The 20,910-nt window shown below is 34.6% G+C and overlaps 1 protein-coding gene across 2 annotated transcripts in view; it reads left to right on the top strand.

Moving 5' to 3' along the window:
- Nucleotides 1–20,910, top strand: part of LOC111515953 (ATP-binding cassette sub-family G member 4) — a 72,049-nt gene that overhangs the window by 15,160 nt on the left and 35,979 nt on the right. The window contains exons 1-2 of one of the 2 annotated variants that reach the window (XM_074170018.1): nt 4,739–4,882; nt 7,149–7,456. In XM_074170018.1, the coding sequence (XP_074026119.1) occupies nt 7,211–7,456 (246 nt within the window). In that variant the 5' untranslated portion in view covers nt 4,739–4,882; nt 7,149–7,210. Of the gene's footprint in view, nt 1–4,738; nt 4,883–7,148; nt 7,457–20,910 lie in introns of those variants that run through there. The other variant, XM_074170017.1, reaches the window with a different exon arrangement.

Here is a 20,910-nt window from a genome sequence, read left to right as displayed (position 1 = left end):
GATTATTGAAAATTGATTGAAAACACACAAATTCTAACACTTATCAGGGAAAAAAGCTCAGTTCAAATGATGAAAAATACCTATATGAATGAGCACGAAAGTTATAGAATATACGAGGTTAATTCGAATGGCATAAAAACTAAATAGTTACCGAACCTCGGAAGTTTCTTTATATGGCATGGGCGGCGTGGTATAATTTACGAGGTCTAATCATTATTTTTATGTGGGAGGTTTTATAATATGGTATTGAATAGTGAATTTATCAGACCCGATACATTGGTTTTTTATTCAGTTGTTCGGATTGACTTCGTGTAGACTATAACTCTGCTCATCGCTCTGAAATGTTCTGAATGTTTTAGATAAAGATATTGCTCCTAATGAGCACTATATAACATTATGGGTGACAAATGTTTTTGTTTGATATTGTGATTTGTCGATCAACAAATTAAAGAACAATTAAGTTTCAGAGAGGTAACAGGTGTCACCACTATTTCTATATATTCAAGTTCTAATAGGTCAAATAGTTTTAATTGTCTACGTCCGTGATAACTACTTTCCTTTATACATAAAAAAATGGTTGAATAAAATTGAATTGAGTACTGAATGAACATTCTAAATTTTGAAAGACATTAGAAATCTTCATATTAGGTTGGATCAAACAAGTCTATTTTCAGAAGAAAAATAATCTTTTGGAAGTCGCTAAATTTCTTCTTGCCAGGTAATTATACTTAGTCCACTTTCCAACTTGTTTTTACTAATACTGGCTGAATCAAGAATTTATAGTTACAGCCTCACAGTTGAAAATATTCTTCTATCACTCTGATGCACTTCTTGTGCATTCTGTTCCAACGAAAATAGACTGTTAATATTATTATTATTATTGAGGCTTTTCAGAAAGAAAGACGTGACAGTTAAATGATGAGTATATATGAATATACAAGGTAAATCATGAAACAAATCAATATTGAAACTTCTTGTAGTGTTTACACAATTTTAATTGCTCGTGTATATTGACATTCACTTTACAGAATTGTTTAACAAATTTATTATCATGAGAAAAGGAATTCCCGAACTTGCATGAATGATCATTGCAGTGTGATCACATATACTCGGAAAATGTCTTATATTATTTCAACAATTTTCAAGGTTTATTATCGAATGAAAAAATATTCGTGATATTGTTACCAACACGAATAATATTGATACAGTATTTCTAATTTTTGATTTCTACTTTTTTGTTGTTTTTATTTTTCAATGAGAACAAATCACAAGCACTACAGGAAAATCCTTAAGGCACTCTGAGAGCGGTGCCTGTGCGAAAGTAGCGATTCACGTTGGATTTAAATCGCCGGAGATTAAATTCGCAGTTCTCCAAATGAAAAAATTGCTAAACAGTGAAGTATGAGATGTACTGAGTTGAACCTCAAAACGATGAGCAGCCACAATCCGTCGCGTATTTCTGATATGTACCGCTTTTGGTGGACTCAAATGTACCACTCTCGTGAAAGACAAATCTTCAAATTCTCTTCAATGTTCGTGACAATCAAGTTTGCAAGAGATGTTCGTGTCTCCAATCAGGGAGATGGTTCTCTTCTGGATGGAATTCAGCAGCTTCAAGGTATGCTTAGGGGCGGAGCTTCATACATAAGAACAATACACCAAAGAAGGTCTGAAGAATCCAGCCACTCGTGCTGGCGAAACATTAGGATACAGTTCCAAACCAAGACGGCCTTCAAACCCGAATGAAGATCGTAACAATGAAAATCTCGGCCGCGAAATCTTTAACCAATTCATCTGACTAGGACTAGTTATCTCATTTATAAATTTGTGGATTCGTAAACGTAAGATCAACTCCCTACCCTTGAATCAGGTTTGAATGTCGTTCATGTTATTACAATCGATTTTTCAGCAAACACATTGGTTGATATTCGTGATAATGAAAAAATGAGCGTTTTTTATCGATCTGACCAATTTTATTGAAACAAAAATGTTTTATGTGGTTGCATACGAACCCTACACAACTGAATATATGAGTATTGATATAAAATTCCACTTACGGCTTGGCCACGGTGATCGGCGCGGCGGTGCGAACGACGAAGCGGGGAGCGAGGCGACCATTCGCGCGACACCGTTTGCAGGCCACGGGCAGTCACGTTCGCCGTCGCGACCAATAGTCCGACAGCGAAATGTCTTTATCGAAATTATCTCGATATTGCTTGGAAAGTAATAGTTTTTTGGTTCAAGACCTAATATTTGGAAGATATTGTGGAGTACATGATTTGAATAAGAGTCGGGCTATAAATGGAGAATTCCACAAGAAGTACGAGAAATACAGATTATATCCAAAAACATTTTTTGAGTACACCAGAATTAGTATTGAAACTTTATGTCATATTCTTATGAATATTCAACCAGAATTGGAGAAAAAAGTTAATGCAAATAGAATTTTAAGTGCCGCTGAAAAATTGTTTTTTACATTAAGGTATGTACTTACCTATCTATACATTACGTATTCATGTATATACCTATGTATACAGGTAATATTCAATATTCAATATTCATATTTTGGAGAATTACCTATAGTATCCATCAGTATGAACAACTTTTCTAAAGAAAGTAATGATCGCAAACAGAATTTTTTATAACTAAATTTATTTGGAACTATCTTTGCCCAAAATATTATCAGCTAATTAAATGTTACACTGTATATTAATATTTCATGAAATAAAAACCCTTTCAGATAATTATGTTATTTATTGCAAAAATCTAAATTATATGATAGTAATTTTTCCTACAACTAAAACAAAAAACAACTTCTAACTTGTAATTGACGGTAGAATGAATTTCTAACTTTTCAATCAGTCTTTTATTCAGCAATAAAAATTTCGCTGTTTATTTTTCGCGGTGAAAACATCTAAACTCGTTTGATCACTGCACTATTCGCCGCGACTACCGCTCGACTCCGTGGCTCGCGCCGTACAGATTCATGCATTTGTTGCATTCATGCACGCGCCGTTGCGCGTGGCTTCATAAGTACATTCCTATGCGTTTGTTTCAGTCGCTAGACGCTTCGCCGTTCGCACCACGCGAATATTCGCATCGGCGAGTGTCCTGTGGCCAGGCTGTTACATTAAGCACTTCCATATCGTTTCTATGAATAATATCTGTTTCAATTCTATGAAGAATGTTTGTAGTAAAAACTGAATGGAAAAGAGTAGTTTTCATGTAATTCAATGTTCATGCGAAAGTAGTTGTTTCCGAATGACTTTTTTTCCAGTTTGTGTATGAAAGAAACTTTTGTTCATGATCTACGCATCATTGATTTATTATGAATATAATTGCTTTCTTCCGTTTTTCGAAAGTTTTCCATATTTTTTGTTTGAAGATGGAACAGTAACAAAGCAAAACGTTTTTTTCTCCAAAACCGATCTCTCCCATTAATGTTTCCAAAATAAATGAAGTATGTGTTTTATATCGTCAGATATTGATGAAGTATGTGTAATGAATCGTTGCTGCATAGTAATAATTTGACGTAATGAGATATCGATGTAGTGGAATTTTGACGTAGTGGGATTTTGACGTAGTGTATACGCACTCGTCATATTGATTTCGACTTCTGCCATTAGGGGCCGTCCATTAATCACGTGAGGCTTGAAGGGGGGAGGGGGTTTAGCAAAAGTCAGGAAATATCACAAAGGGCAAGGGGTTGTAATAAGATATCACGTGTATTAATTTTTTTGTGAAACGCGCGATTTTGAAATCGAAAAACGGCGTGTAATGTGACTTTGACTCGCCGTTGCCAGCGAACGAAGTAGCCTTGCGCCGCGCACGCCCGGCTCGGCTTGCCAGTCCCAGTTTATATTCTGTTATTTTGGCGCCGAATAAATGCATACACCGTCACTTCGTACGTTTTTCATCAAAACAATGTTTAAACTAGGTGATCTGTGACTTATTTGCAAAGTATAAGAAAGGAAAAATTTGAAGATTCTTTATAGGTAGGTACCTACTAAAAAATACACGTGATTTTGGGTGTGGGAGGGGGTCAGTCTTAAACCTAACCACATATCATCAAGGGAGAGGGGGTTAATAAATGCTAAAAAAACATCACGTGAATAATGGACGGCCTCTCACTTCATTTCAGATCAATATGGCACATTCGAACAAATTCATGAATTATAAAGAGTGAAGAAGTTGAGCAAGAAAGTCTAAATCTCTTGAATGGAAGATTTTTTTTCACAAAGTGAAATATTATTTTTTGACTGGTATATGGCGACTATTGAATTAATCTTAGTGTAAAATTTCAGTAAAATCGTCATTTTTTCAAGAAAAAAAGCATATTTTTTCAAAGATAAAGAATTTGGTGTATTTGGTAAGGATTTTGTGAGAATTTGGTGGGTTTTCTTTGTTAAACAATTTTCTATTGAAACAAAAAAAAACACTTGGCAAACTGAATGAGGCGTATACGTGATCAGGTCGGATTACTTGAATCGAACTATTAATATGATTACTTTTACTTTAAGTAAGTAATTGAGAGTATGAGTATTGAGAAATTGTGAAGTTGAACCATGATATTCCTATATCGTTTTACTTATCATCAATGGATGATTCACGTATTTCTAATGATCAGGTTATCTTTTGATTATACTTGAACGTTTGAACTTCAAACTCAATCTGATATATTGTTGAGTTAGACTTTGAATCCATTGTTTCATTAAATGCATTTAATTCCAATACTGAATGCGATCGAAAAAAGAGTATTTTTTTGTTGTAATTGATTGATAAGGTGGCTAAAAACGTGATTGCGACTCTCACTTGTAGTAATTGTGACTATAATTCTGTGCTGTTACTGACTATTGGTCCAATGCTATCTGTTTTCGGTCAGGTTAGTGTTGTTCTTCCATAAATTTATTATGCTTTTGATATGTATAGAGGTTGTGGGTATAATTATTACCGTTTTTTCGTAACCTCATTTTTGTTTTAGAAGATCGGTTTGGTGTAAGTTTTTTTTTTTAAGAATGAGGAGATGTTCTTATACTACTGAAGACTAATGAAGAATAATGTTGCAAAGGCTGTCAACGATGAGGGAAAAAGTGTGAGTGCCGCCGCTAAAGAATTCGGTATCAAACGGATGACTTTGACAAGATTTGTGGTTATGCAACACCGAGGCAAGTTATTTCTCTCTAACAGTAGGACTCTTTAAAAAAATACTTGCGGCAAATGACATCAATCTTTTATGGATATTCCCCAAAAGACGTTCGTCGCGTTGGCTACGAGTCTGCTGTTAAATTTGTCATTAAAACTTCATCTTCTTAGACTGCAAATAAGATGGCGGGAAAAGAATGGGCTAAGGAAAGCTGGTTAAAACTAACAGAAGAAAGGGAAAAGCTGCTATACCTACAGATGCTTTAGAAGAACAACAAAATATAACCACACAAAGCCAAAGAAGAATATGGATAAAAAACATGAAGATTGTCTGTAAAAAAGTACTCCAGTCAAGTGAGGCAAGTGCACGCAACGATATCGATTATTCCTGTTTAATTTGTTGCGAAGACTATTCCGAAAGTTTACCAGGAGAAAATTGGATCCAGTGTCAAGTTTGCAGGGAATGGGCACATAGAAAGTGTGTGCGAGGTGTTGGTCTTACTTTCGTTTGTGTCAATTGTAACAGTGACGACATTGATTAAGTTTCTGAGATCTTATTATTTTTTCTTATGAGATATATAGCTTATATTGATCATAATATACTCGTAATATTAAAGTTAGGTTTTGAACCGAAATATATATATATATATATATATATATATATATATATATATATATATATATATATATATATATATATATATATATATATATATATAATTCTAAAGTTGAACTTGAGATAGGTTGATGTTTTGTTAATTCTATTCTTAATTAATAATTGAAAGAAAAATATTTTAAGTTTCCTTGATTTATGACTAAAATACTATGAATAAAGACTTCACTGTCGAACAAAAATTTTATTTCATCTCTAGTTATCGTTAAACCCATGGTTTGGCTAGACATTTCAAGTGTTCTACTTGCCCCATACCTTTGCTCAACTTACCTCACCGTTTACCAACTATCGCTCCTTACGAACGACAACCTTCAAAAGTCAAAACTTGTGCGAGCTATGGACTAACAAGGTCTCACCTTTTAACGTGTGATTCCTATCACGAGTTGGACGATAGGAGGTGAAAATCTATCATCCGGCTTTGCGGTTCGAACCACCGGTTCGCACAGCGGTCGATTGACTGAGTGGAACTGACCACCCACGTCAACCCGCCAAGTTACCGTCCTACCAGTAATCAGTTACTGATGAAGCTTGCGTGTAGCGAAACACTTTTCAAATAAAATTTATTATGAAAATTCTTTAATTCTTATCAGGTATAGTGTTATTGATTTTTATCAAGTAACGGGTCAGAGTTTTCATATTTTGTGAACATTCTTTCAATCTGTTCGACTAGGCCTTCCATATTTCTGTCTTTGGTTGATTCTCACGTTTTCAACTCAGTTGAAAATCCAGATTTTTTTATTTCTATTCGAACTTCTTTGATTCCTCCTCGAACTTTTTTGATTAGGTCTCTAACCTCAAGAATTTGATCTTACACTTGTTGGAATCTCTCTATGTCAAAAAATGTTGTTTCACTAAATGCTTGAACATTCTCAATTCATAATTCTTCTGTTCTTCTTTCCTCTTCATTTCCTTTTGTTATGTTTCAAGAAAACCTCTTGTTATACTTTCCTTTTGCATTCTTTTCCTTCCAGTTTTTCTTCTCCCATCATTTCCCACATCTCCTGATTATTGCTTTCTTTTCCTTTCTCGTGTTTCTTTCTCATTTTCACTCATCTTTATCACCTCTATCCTCTATTATTTTATTTTTTTGTTCTTGAAGTCGTACATTCATAAGCTTCAGCTATTCAACGAAATCTTCAGTCTTCTAAATAAAAAAAGTACGTGAAATGATCAAATTTTATAACAACTGGACACTTTACGTCTATTATACTTTATAATTATAGCGATTGAACTTTCTCTTTGGTCTATAAATATTGAAAATATGAAATTTACAACTGCTCATTGAGGAGAAATGGAACTTTCCTAACTAACTGACTGACTTCCTTACTTCCAGGTAAAAAAGAGATTTTGCACAGAATCAATGGAAGGTTTCCACCGAAACAACTAATTGCTATCATGGGGCCTTCTGGTGCTGGGAAGAGCACCTTGCTGGATGTTTTGAGTGGCTACAGAATTCGTGGTATAGGAGGATCGGTGTACACTAATGGAAGGATCAGGAACTTGAAGGAATTCAGAAAATGGTCATGTTACATCACACAAGACGATCGGTTGCAGCCTCTATTAACAGTTGGCGAGAATATGCAAATCGCTGCTGATCTCAAGTTGCCAACAAACGTTTCCAGAAAACGGAAAGACGAGTCAGTGAGTATGACTACTTATAACAAAGATGAAAAAAATATTCTCAAATATTCTTAATAAAGATCGTCTCGGCAATATTCTAAGTTAGTCGAACATTTCCCATGAAAGTATCTATAGAAAAAATGCAAACCTTTTGATTTTCTATTCGGTTAGAACTCTATATATGTGATACATATTCAAATAAGATATAATCTGAGCTTTATGGAGCAATTAAAATTGCTGGAGTGTGTACAACTTTATAGTTCGAATTAGTGTTTCAAATTTCTGTGAAGCTCTATCCCTATCAAAAAATGTATGAGTTCCTGTGTTTTAACGATGATTGACGCATGTTGATATCTAATAGGTTTATAGAAAACTGCAGAATTTATAAATCTAGAATATAGCGAAATTTTATCCAGTTTGGGGTAATACAAATTCTGATATAACTTCTTATCTCAAAGACTTGGTGAATCTGAGCCAGATAGTCCCTCCTATCTAAATTAATTTTTCAAGTAGGTTTTCAAGCCCCTTGACGTTAAACATATTTTTTCCGGAGTAGACATACTCACTAGTAATGTCGACAGTATGTTAACAAACATACTTGAACATATTGGGGTACAATGTCTCGTTGTAAAATGCCGAAATTCTAATAACGCACACAACGGACAAAATATTGTCTTCTTGCCGTCAAAAAAACTTTCTCGGCTTTGACATATGTAGGTAGATAAGTAGGTCAAAAGTGAGTGGGTCTATTCGATCCTCCACCGCAACCCAGGGTTTATTGTGGCTCACACCTATTCACACTCGGCCAAATAAACTCAGTTTCTTGAAGAAGCCGATTAGTTTATATGGTGAGTGGTCTTTCAGGTCAGATGGTGAAAGTACGGATCTGCCGAACTCAAAGAACCTGATTCGGTCCCCAGCGGGGCAAGCACAAAGTATATGCTCTGCAGTTTCATCATTTTCCAGACAGAGGCGACACACACTGTCTTCCGACAGTCCAAGTCTCTGCATGTGATGATTCAAATGACAGTGACCTGTAAGAAGGCCTGTTAGAGATCGTAGTTCATCCCTACTGTAGTCCAACAACTGTTTGAAATCAAGCTCGAGGGGTGAATAAACGCCTTGGAGTGGGCCAATCCTGGAAGATTCTGCCAGAAGTCCATAACTCTTCTTGCCATCCAGGTGTTAAGTGTTTGTTTGGCAAAGCCCAAAGCGATGCCAACGACAGGTTCTGTTCCAATGAAGCCTCTTGCAGCACCCTCCTTTGCAAGAGAATCAGCAGCTTCATTGCCTTCCAAGCCTGTATGGCCAGAAATTCAGACCAGAGACAATCTGTTTAGTCTTCCTATCGAGGAGAGTCTTTTTTGGCAGTTTGCTACCAATTTAGACGTTGCTCGGTGGGAGCCAAGAGCTTCCAACGCCGCTTGACTGTCGGAGAATATTTTTATTGACTTGTGAGTGAGGTTGGATTTATCCAATCCCTCCGCACACAATTCAATAGCGTAAATCTGACATATGTTGATATATCTTCAAATGTTCGATAGATAATGACTCCGTTTCAGTGGATCCTGAAGGCACTATATTGTACAAAGCTATCAACACTTCCTGGAAAAATGTGGGAATCTTTCCAAGTTAACATTACTGCACGGTAGATCAGGCAAATGCCTGCCGTTAAATAACTACTTCCACTGTTAGTATTACGATGGACAATTATATATATTATGCAAGTGACCTCAATAGAATAGTCTTGACAGTCACTTTCAGACCGGTTTCGGAGGTATTTCCTCTCGTCAGTGCAGGAACTTGAATAATTTCATCATATCTCAAATGTATATACAAAACCTTCGTCTGAGGCAAACTCTATTAACTTGTACCAACTCCATTTCGTAAACTGCTCCATCTCGTGAACAAAGTCCCAAACCCATAGATCAAAACAACAAATAATCTGCAGGATATGTAGGCAGACCTTGAATATAAAATCTTTCCTAAAATTGATAAAAATAAAATAAGGTCACAAAAAATTTCTGCTGATATTCATAACAGTAACTTACAAAACCACAACACGTATTTTTCTCTTTTCGTAGGGAATATTGTCGCCAAGTGGCGATGCATATCTCATCAAAGAATGGTCAGAGTGGCTTTTCTTATTGGCATTTTTGTGAAATATTAAATTTGTTACCATAACAAAAAATCTTTTTCAATTGCTGTAGTGAATTTATTGTTGGCGGAAACAATCTGTTGTGTGAAAGATAATACTAGAAGTTGAGCAGTTTTCGGAATAAAATCATGATATTTGTATAAGATAGTGGATTGGCCTACAATATTTTTCGTTGAAATCCACTTCCCACAATGCGACGTGTCGAAACTGAATAAACCTTTAGGAATACATGCACATACATATATACATACATATACCTATGTCATGTATTAGGACTAAAATCGCCTCTGTCGATGTAAACATATGAATTTGTTGATTGATTCAACAAACGATATAAAAGTTGTAAAAATAAATATTCTATTGCTTGTATCAGTCCAAATAAACGCTTTTTGGTATGAAATCAAAGCATTGGCCAGTTGCAAACAGTAATATTCGCATTATGAGTAGGTTCTGTAAATTTTGTGCAACTGATACCCAATTCAGTATCACTTTCTTGTTAATCTCAACGTCTTTATCTACAATTTCAACTTTGTTTACTTTATCTACTACGCTATCATCTACATTATCAGGATTTATCTGTTTCAAAACATTTTCTCTGTATTTTTTGACTTTATTATCAATTTCATTTCCCTTTTTCTGCTTTGTCTATTCTTCACTTTTTCTCTCAGTCTATTTTCATAATATTTCTCCAAGCTTTCAATGAACATTTCAACAAATTTTCAAACCGTTTTACTAGTTTTGTTTATAATTCATTGTTAAAACTGAGTCTGGTCCTAACACCTGGGCTGAATAGTCCTGGGCCTAAGAGAGAAAACGAGTTTTGTTTTTGTTCATAATTAGCTTCATTCAGGAACGCAATCTCCACCAAGAGCCACACAATCATTTCAGCGCCACATTTCAATACCACTTTTGTAGAACGATTTATTTTTTGCTTCAAAATACGGCTTAGTTTCAACAATAACCTCTTCATTCGAGCGAAATTTCTTAACGGTGAGCATTTCATTTGTTTGAGATCTGCGAACAGCCAGTAGTCCCTGAGAGCCAAATCTGGCGAATATTGTATATGCGGGAGCAATTCGAAGCCCATTCCATGCGATTTTGCCATCGTTTTCATTGATTTGTGACACTGTGTATTGTCTTGATGAACCAGCACTATTTGTGTAGATTTCGTTTTTGTTTTCATGCCCGAAATTTAATATATTCAAAAACCTCAAAGGATATTTGAGAATGAATTTGTGCTTCTGAAACAATGTTCTATTCAAGTTGATCTAATTTAAAATCTAGTTGCCATTATCTTCGACCACTTGCTGATGTTTTGAACATATTTCATTTGCTTTGACATCAAAAGATAGCCCAAAATCCAATAGTCAGATAGATACTCGACTGACTACTTGAATTTGAGCGAAGTTTTGAAAAATACATTATGAAAACGATTAAGGCGCATTTTTTTTTTAAATGCATTGTTTATATATCACTTCCATGGAAAAGTGCGCGTGGAAATCGTTAATCAACGCATTTTTCACGTCCTATGACAAGTACAATGGTAAAAATCACCTAGAACTGTAGAAAGTTTTGGCGTAATTAGTAAATATTTCATTTTGCTTCTTGAGTATATTTAAATGACAGCATTTTGTCTTTCACTCATAGAGAAAATAATGGCAAATCATTACTATTGTATTGATGAATTGTTCACAACTGAACTTTGCCTAAATCGTTCAAAAAGTCATTCGTAAAATGATTTATGGTTATTCCATTAGAGGTAAGTCGATATGAACGTTTATTTCATTTAATAATATAATGATTGGTGAAGACAAGGAAACATTTCTAAGTGGGCATCATATTAAATGACCGAAAACGAGTTTTGGACCGACAAAATTATCAAACAATGACGTAGGGTGTAGGTCTTTAGTAATGATAACAATATGCTTTATCACAATTAAGATATCAGGAAGGTCAATATAAAATTAGTATAGACCAGGTCAAATGATATTTTAAAATTGTATGTTTCAAGTGTACAAATAAAATCATTATACATAAAATAATGCGACTACCTGATATTTTTTGGGGTCACAGGTAACACGAAACACATTTAGGAAGTCTATGAATAAGTTGGAGATATAAGTAATGATATTTCCTCCGCTCTCTTTTATCACCAGCTACAAATAGATTAATTTCGACTCCACGAAACAGCACAACTACAAAATCCGAAGATTCGACAAATTGAAAAAGCTGCAGAAATCGAAAAACATAGCCTATTTAACAGAAAAGATTACTTACTCATTGATTACTCCAAAAATTTGGAAAACAATATTTGAAACTAACGATCGAAAACATCCACGATGCAGGAACAGTAACAAATCTTGATAATGCTATCCAATAGTATAACCTCGAGCTCTGAAGAACTCCATATATGGCACACATTGATGAATAATGGTTTGCAGGAAACAGTACGTTTTAATGAAAACATTTGAAAACGTATTATTTTCTAAGAAATCATTAGCTGTTTAGTTCAGTTGAAGTTTTCTTCAATCATACATTGCTATATTACTAGTCGGTTCTTTACCATGTATGGAGGGATTTTGAATAGTTTGTTGAAAAATTAAAAGAATAATTATTGGTTTTTCAGAACATTCAGACATAAATTTTGAAATCAATGAAATACTATCCACATCTTCAATAGACAAAAGCCTGCTTTCCTCTGTGTTCAGTTATATCTAATATTAATTTTTCGGATTGAAAAAATATATATTTTTTTATTGGTTTTTATTGTATTGATTTTTTTCAGAAACTTCTCGAACTGTATAAAACGCTCTAGAGCATTCTAGACATCTAACATATTGTTAAGCCATCCAAGATATTAAAATAAAAAACTTTTCAGAATGTTCTCGAACCGTAAGAACTAATTTTAATTTAAATTGAAAGGGGTATACTTTTAGGAGAAAAGCCTTTGGCTTTCCACTTCTCCATCTTGATACAAAAAATCAACTTCAAAAAACTAACTCTATACAAAAATGTGTGTATCAGGCAAAGGAGTAACTTTTAGACACAAACTGGAATATAAAACAGTCTCAAAATAGCTACTTTCAAATAAACATTGAATTACACGGAATAAAAATACTTTCGAAACAAATACTTTCATATGAATACTGAATTATACAATAACCACTTCTATCTATTCAGTTTGTATTCCAAACATTCGTTATGGAATTGAATCAGAAATCATTCACAGGATATTTTTAGGAGAGGTTATTTTTTGGAAAAGAAAGGTTTTGGCTTTCTACTTCTCCATCTTGATACAAAATGATGTGGAAATCTTTCAAAGAAAGGAAGGAAACAACCAATTCCAAAAAAGTAATTATATACAAACATGTTTAGATCATGCAAAGAAGTAACGCAAAGATTCTCACGGATACAGTATAATGAGCTGTTTTTCCTGGTTTCGCTCCGTGTTCTGTGGTTTTGATCCTTACAAGGATTATTTCCACAACGTTTCGGCAAAGCCTCATTTGCCATCTTCTGGTGATGTCTGGAGTTGAGCACTAGTTCCCAAGGTTTATTTTTCTTCATCCGACAATCCTTATCAGTCCTTTCCTGTAACTCCTCAGAACATTGAGAAATATATTCTACAAAACATTCTGCATCGAAAGCCAAATACATCTCATGATCCTTTGTCCTAATTGGTACCTTAATCTCTCGCTTAAATTTTCTTACATGTCTATTCTCTTCATTCTCATTTTCCGAATGATTATCTCCAAGGTTCCTTTCATTATCTCTCTCACTGAAATTTTAATTTTCTTCATTATCCACATTTTCTATAATATTATTTGATGCTTCTTCGATTTTGATACCGACAATTTCTTTTATAAACCAAAATTTGCTTTCAACGTATTTCTCATTACAAGATATAATGATTGTTTTTTTATGCTTCACAATCTATAACAATTACCCGCATACCTCACAGAAACGCATTTCTTCATGTTTGAATCCAATTTGTTTCTAAACTTATTTGGTATAAGCCATGGTACCGAAAACTTTCAAACTACTTACATCAGGTTTCTTATCATAACAATCCTCTGCTGGTGTTACATTCTTCAAACTTGAAATGAGACTTCAACTCATTGCATAATTCACTTTTTTTTATATTTCTCGCAAACAATAAAGCACGACTTCTTTCAACCAAACCCCGATTCATCCACTCAGCCTTTCCATTATGTACGGGACTGTAAGAGACTGTAATCCAACCACTATCTTTTCCAGATTATTTAAATTGGTGTGGGCGTTATAGACCCACAAACGTTAGAGTGAACAATTTCCAAAACTGTAGTATTTCATGTACGCGTAATAATGAGTACTCGTGAAATTTTTTCATATACACAAGGATCACAAAAATCTATTTTTGACATAACATTGTCCTTATCTGTTCTCTGAACAATACAATTTTTTATTAGTTTCTTGAAACTGAAAATTGATATTAGCATATCTCTGATGCCACTTAACGAATTTACTTTATTATTCAGTCAACCTTCAGTCATTCATATGAGTTTTTTCAAATGTCTTTTCTTTTCATTTTCGTCAACAAGTTCACCGCACTATTATGAAAAACAACTTCAATATTTGAAGTTTATAATTTATTAGCAGACAATCAATTTTTTCTGAAGTTTGGCACATAAAAGACGTTCTTAAGAAGATACCTTTACATGAATCAATACTTAAATGTTTCTAACACCGGTAGCCAAAATATGGTTATAATTTGAACATCGAACATATCGAATAAGCTGTTTGTTGAAAAGAGTCCTGAACATGACTAACTTCTCCAATAAAACACAATGTTTCCGAATCATCGTACTCTCAACTTCCAACTTCATTCATAACAAAGTTGCTTCCTATAGTATCCATCATTATATCTTCTTTTATTGTTTTCTTCTATAGCTAAACCTTGATGATACCCGCGGTATGCAGTTGAACATAGTCTGCGTATTCCTACTCACTTGATGTTGGTTACGTGTTGGTAATCTACAAAATGGCTAGATTCGCCGCAGCCATGACAAGTTTTTTTCCACTATAAATGTATAAAGTTCATTGGTAGATGTTGTACCTACAACCCTAATGATCCTTTTTCCAGCTTCTGTCTTACCTTTTAATAACTTACTGTACCAGTAGATAAGTTTTCAATTATCCTAACAACCATCTCGTACGTCTTAGGTAATGATAAGAGAAGATTAAAGACTATAGTCATCTTCTATTTTGGCACCTGTAGCTTTCAATTCTCTGAAAACATCTTTAAACTCTATAATTTATTCATCTAATGATTTTTCCTCTCTTAATTTCATTGAGAGAAGTTTTCTCTTCAAAAATAATTGTCCCGGAAGACCTTTCTTCTAATATTTTTCCTCCAACACTTTCCACATGACAAATATTGTTTCTTTAACTCGTAGACATCCTAAATGTGTATGATTGCACACTGAACAATCATTGATATTGCCTCTTCACATTTTCATCAGGAGGTCTTCAGCCTTGGTTTAGTTCTTCATCATTACTAATTGTGATATTAGTTATTATCCTAAACTTCTATATTATAACCTGTGGAATCTGGATGCGAGTGCCTGATTTTCTTTTGTTACACCAACTAATCCTCTAATATTCAATTCGCTCATATAGCCTTATCTGGGTTCATTACCTGATAATATTTGCAGGATTTCCACCATAAACAATCAATAAATTGATTAATGCCAGCGATGTCCTCAGAAATATATATTATAACTACCCTACTACACATTTTACCAACACGCAGCATCGGAGAGAACGGAATTACGTTTTGACAGAGTTTTAGTTATAATACCAATAATGTATGCTCGAATCCATTAGACATTATCTTAAACTTTTTGACCTGAGAGTAGAAAGTTGAAAATATATTTATACATAAATATTACAATGATTACTTACTTAGTCAGCTGCTCTGTTCAAAATAATGTATATATACTTCTTTCTCAGATATAGGTTTCCGGAAAAAAACGATAGGGTATGACCTCATTTATATTTGAACATTTAGCAGCTGGCAATATGTTTAAGATTGTATTATATCATTTCGTCGTTGGAATGATATCATTTGAATATGATCCAATGTTATAAAGAGAACAGTTTTTATTTTTTTATGTTTTTGATAATTTCAAACGGTGATTCAACTACAACTACATTCTCAGCGTGTAACTTGGACTGTAATTTATTTTAAAAAAGTTACATGAAATAATGTAATACATATTTAAAGTACTCGTATAGTTAAGTAACAACAATAGGTTTTTGTTCAAATTAGTTAAATCAAAACACGGATAGAACAGAAAGATGAAGTTCATATCATGATATTGATTTATGTCTAACTGAATAATTTATACGATTTTAAAGTCAAAGTAGAAGATAAATAAAAGTTTGGTGTGTTAATAAACTATATGTTTATATGAATGAAGTCCTTTTAAAATTATTCTAATCGGACTTGAACTATGTAGATGTATTCAGATAACTAAAAAAGTCTTGGCGGTGTAATAATTATAATAAAAAGCACGTTACCCGGGAGCGAAGAATTTGAAAATGTACTGATATTGGTACAGAAAAACTTAGTTATATGAATATCTTCGATTCAAATAAGACTCACTAGTTACTTTGACAGTAATTGACTAAACTTTCCTCAAAAGACAGGTTTGGCAAATAAGAGACTATGATATCTGCCCTTATAAAGACGCCTTCTATGGTATCGACAGCAGACTCAATCGACGAATATCAATGAATGAAACTCCCCAACAGACCCTTGCAAAGCCACGACATCGACAGCCGAACGAGTTTTTTGTTTTACTGCAGCTTTTAGTGCAAGAAAATTAACTGAAACTGAAGGCAAAAAATGAATCACTCATGATCCAACAACATACAGAGCAGATTAGACCCGCCAAACTCTCATCAGTAGTACTAAGCTGAACTACAAATGCATTGCTAGACTCAACTGTTCTTAAAGGACAAGACAAAATATAAATGGAATAGAAGTTGTATCCTTTCACCATGAGATTGACAGAAGATTCAATCGACGAATATCAATGATAAATGAGACTGTCCAAGCCCCACCCTTGGTTTTTATACGTGTTTGTTGAAAAAATTCATGTACTGGAAATTATATACACAACAGTTGGGTAACCATATAGATAAATAATAGCCAAATTTAATTATTATTTTAGGAAAAGTGTTATAAAACTCGAAACACTGATAGCCATGAAAGAAGGTAACGAGCTCCCGTTACCGGACCGTCCTGTTGTTTGTAGAAACAGCTGTTCAAATGAAAGCAATTATGTTCCATGCAAATTTGCATTGAACATTTTTGCGAGAATCGAACCTCAGATGCCGCTGTGAGATGCCGCAAATATTCTGGATGAAATATTTTATGTGTAACACTAGACCGAAAAAATTCCTGAAGACATGTTGAAAGAGCTTGTTCTGTTTTTTTAAGAATAGGTTGGTATTTGTATCTCAAAAGTTTGGAATTTTTAGTAAATCAAGATTTCTAAGTTTCAAGGCGTATTCATACTGAACACGGCTGAGAAAGCTACTGTATAGTGAAATACGTGCAGCGGTTGTGTGAACTGTTAAGTGAAAAACTCACATTTCTAATTTTCAGTATTGTCGAACCTTCAATTCACTTGCAATGGTTTATCATTTCCATACGAAACCTTCAGAAATTAGATACTTTCCGTTGAGGATTCGTGTTGAAATAATCTGTTTAAAACTGTCTGTACAGTAATACCTACTATAAATTGATAATAATGTGAACAGTGAATGACTCAAACATATCACTTCGGTAAAACATTTCAGTAAATAACCTTCATTTGGCGAAATCGTTAATGATGAAAGCAAATTTCAGATCCTTGGTCATTCATTATCTGAATGACTTAGGTTTTCTTACAACTTCTTTGACCATTTCTCTGATTATTGATTGAAAAAAGTAGGTATGTTCATATACTTATTATAGTATATATAAATAAAGTACATATTTAAATAATGATCCCTTACTTTTGGACAGTCAGTTAGGATTGGCTAGTATGGACTTGGTTGCTACATTTCCCAAAGAGAGCAGTACTTTCTTGTATTCCATTTCTGCATTTCAATTTTACCTCTCTAGAAGTTTCACCTTCTGTACCACGATAGTTTGTAAAGAAAATCGAAAAGCAGATGCTGAGTAGAATACCCCTGCCGGATGAGTTGTCACCGATGGAGGTAAGAATCCTTTCAAATGATGTCTGATTCTAAGGTAAGTGTACTCGTGCCGAAAGAATTCATGACTCTTAGCCCACTGAGGGACACTGGAAAACATACCAGACCGCCCCCTCGTCATAGAAACCCTCGTCACAATAACGCGAAGCATTGCCGTGATCGACCTCTCTTCCTCAGCTACTCATGGGATTCTTCAAAGGAACATAATGTAACCAAAGAATCTAATCCCGAGTCCACAGAGGAAAAAGACATTGAATAAACCACGACAACTCTCTAATCTGTTCTTCAACTCTTTGTTTTGTTAACAAACCCAGGAAGCTAGGTGGTGCAGCCAGGAAGCGACTTATCGCTTTCTCAAGAGAAGGATGAATCTGCCTTGCACCAAATTCTTAAGCAGCAAAAGTAGGATCTGCATCAGGAGAATAAACAAACACGCTCAAATATAACGTACCCAAACCAGAAGCGACAAACCATGTATGGCTGAATATAACCTATCATCGGATGTAGCCGACTTAGGATGGATTCATATGGTGGAGTCATTATGGTGTGAATCCTGCACCTTGAACGTCCAACAACCTCAATATTGACCGAAAATCTGAAATCTCTTTAGTATATCATAATGGCTGCCATAGAGGATACCAGAAGGTACGATTCCAGAGATCCACATTCCGGTCTGCATAACTACAGGCAACTTAGACAGGAGTGTCTCGTTGGAGGCGGCCATGCACCTTCTTTTCAAGTCATAGGTTTGTGTTGCTCGCTTACTTAGCGAAGGTAGTCACAGACTGTGACCGCCGATCAGGTCCTTACTAGATTGAAGTAAATGTACCATGGTCTGTCTACCTTGAACTGAATTATTCTTCACGAGATAATTCAGGCCCTGGAAACAGATTAAATTAAAATTTCATCATTTGCAACAGTCTCATTCTTACCAGCTGACCTGAAAGATCGCTCGTCAAATGAAGTAATTGGTGTCGTTAAGATGTTGGATTCATTTCGAGTAAGAGTGGTTGTGAGCCACATAAACACTTTTCGGGTTGCCGTGGAGTGTCGAATAGACCCACTCATTTTGAATCTACCCCATTTTACATATTTCCATCAGGGTATTTCGAATATTTTTTACCCATCACCAAACGCGCATCGTGAGACAGCAATTTTGTTCTGATTCTATTCTCAATATATTTAGTTCACGCCAGAGGTTTTAAGTTCCAATTATTGAAAAAATTGTAGCTTCTCTTACAAAATATTTCGAATCACTTCTTCTGGGAGACGGATGTTCAAACGGTTTCCATCAAGTGACGGAGTAATTCAAGAGAAAAGTTTAGGTATATAATTCACCAGTTGTTGCCCGCGGCTTCGCCCGCGTAGAATTTTTTTTGTCATATTAAGTTTCGTGACAGACCATTTCAAACAAATAGTTACAATATTTTTTAATAACCCAAAATTTCAGGTTTGCTACTCCAAAACTGACGAAATACAATACAACCTTTGAACCCCTATTTTCCTTCTTGGGGGTGGAAATTCCTGATTCCCTTTCTTGATGCTTATTTACGCTATACAAATAACCTACCTGCATATTTTAGGTTCAGTAGTGTCGAGTGTACGTTAATATAAGAGCGGTCAACAGCTAGAACTTTATATTCTTAATTTAAAAATACAGTAACTGAAAAAATATGCCAACTGCACTAAGTAATGAATAGCTTCGAGAATCGAATTACCTATGAAGTAATTCATAATACTAACACAACCGTCAACGACGTCTGCCCTCACGCTTCTGCGCGCATTCGGGTCGCGTTCTCGGCCCCTATACTCCCGCGCATCGTCCCTCGTCGTCTTACAGTGGACGCGATGTGTAATGCCTTACTGCGTTGCGTCAAGTTAATCTTATCGTGATAACTTTCAAACGATTCGTCCAAATTACTTAGTGTGAAAGACAAAGTTTATCTATTAAATACTTCAAACGACAATAATATCAATTTTTATAAGAATTTGACAGATATTCTAAAATGTGCATTGTAAGAATGGTATCAAATTCAATTGTATTCATGGCTCAGTATTTTGCATATAGTGGCTACCACATAAGAAGTAGATATACGCTATCGAGGACTTTTATTTAGAACTGTTTGAGATAAACAATCTTACCGTACATTATCTGCATGGACGCACGCTAAGATAGCTCTCAGGGAGCAAGAATTTTTTCGACTTACTTAATGATTATATCTTGACCAAAATTACACAAAATATTTGTAAACTGTAGCCTATATGTCATTCTGATATATGAGCTACATTTATGTGAAGTTTCATCTAAATCCGTTCAGTCATTTAGGCGTGAAAGAGCCACAAATATACACACATCCATCCTTACAAACTTTCACATTTATATTAGTATAGATAGATAGATAGATTAATGTTTTGTGTAATTTTGTTGGAATATGACGATGTTTTCTGTGCGAAGTCGGGACGGCGGTGCTAACTGTACGAAGTCAAGAAGGTTTCATCAAAATAGTAGCTTAATTCCTCTGACATATAACGAAACAATTGAACAGATATTATTTTTAGAAAAGTTTACAGAAAAGATGACTTTATCTTTTAAGGTTAGCTTACTATAACCATTTTAATGTTTGAAAAAATGGTCACGTAAAATGTGCTGATTGAAAAGTTATTTAGATGGATACATTTTGAATACGTATATATTTTAGTCACCTCAAGCTTTTCATGCGTTTTATAATTGCCCTTTACACGACACAATTCAAATATTTCAAGAGTTACCGCAAAATAAAAACTATCGTGCGACAATATAAATTCAAGGGGTCTCTCACACTGATGCGACACGCATGAGGCAAGAAGGCTGAAAGTGCTTTGTTGCTTCGGTTTTACGTAGTGTTGTTGTCTTTAGGTAGATATGTACCCATCTATTTTAAAATTGAATTTGATATTTTGGTTGGTTTCGGGGTTTTGCCGTGGTTTTCTTTGGGTTCCATCTCCAAAAGTTTCAACTGCAACTGCCGCAGTTATCTTCAGTTGCAGTTGAAATGTTTAGAAATTGTAACCCAGTTAGACCACGGCAGAA

This window comes from Leptinotarsa decemlineata, unplaced genomic scaffold, assembly GCF_025532065.1.
Source record: "Leptinotarsa decemlineata unplaced genomic scaffold, Ldec_3_MD MMD2_P_RNA_scaffold_6, whole genome shotgun sequence".
Classification (NCBI taxonomy): Eukaryota; Metazoa; Arthropoda; class Insecta; order Coleoptera; family Chrysomelidae; genus Leptinotarsa; species Leptinotarsa decemlineata.
This window is presented reverse-complemented; position numbering and strand designations above follow the sequence as displayed.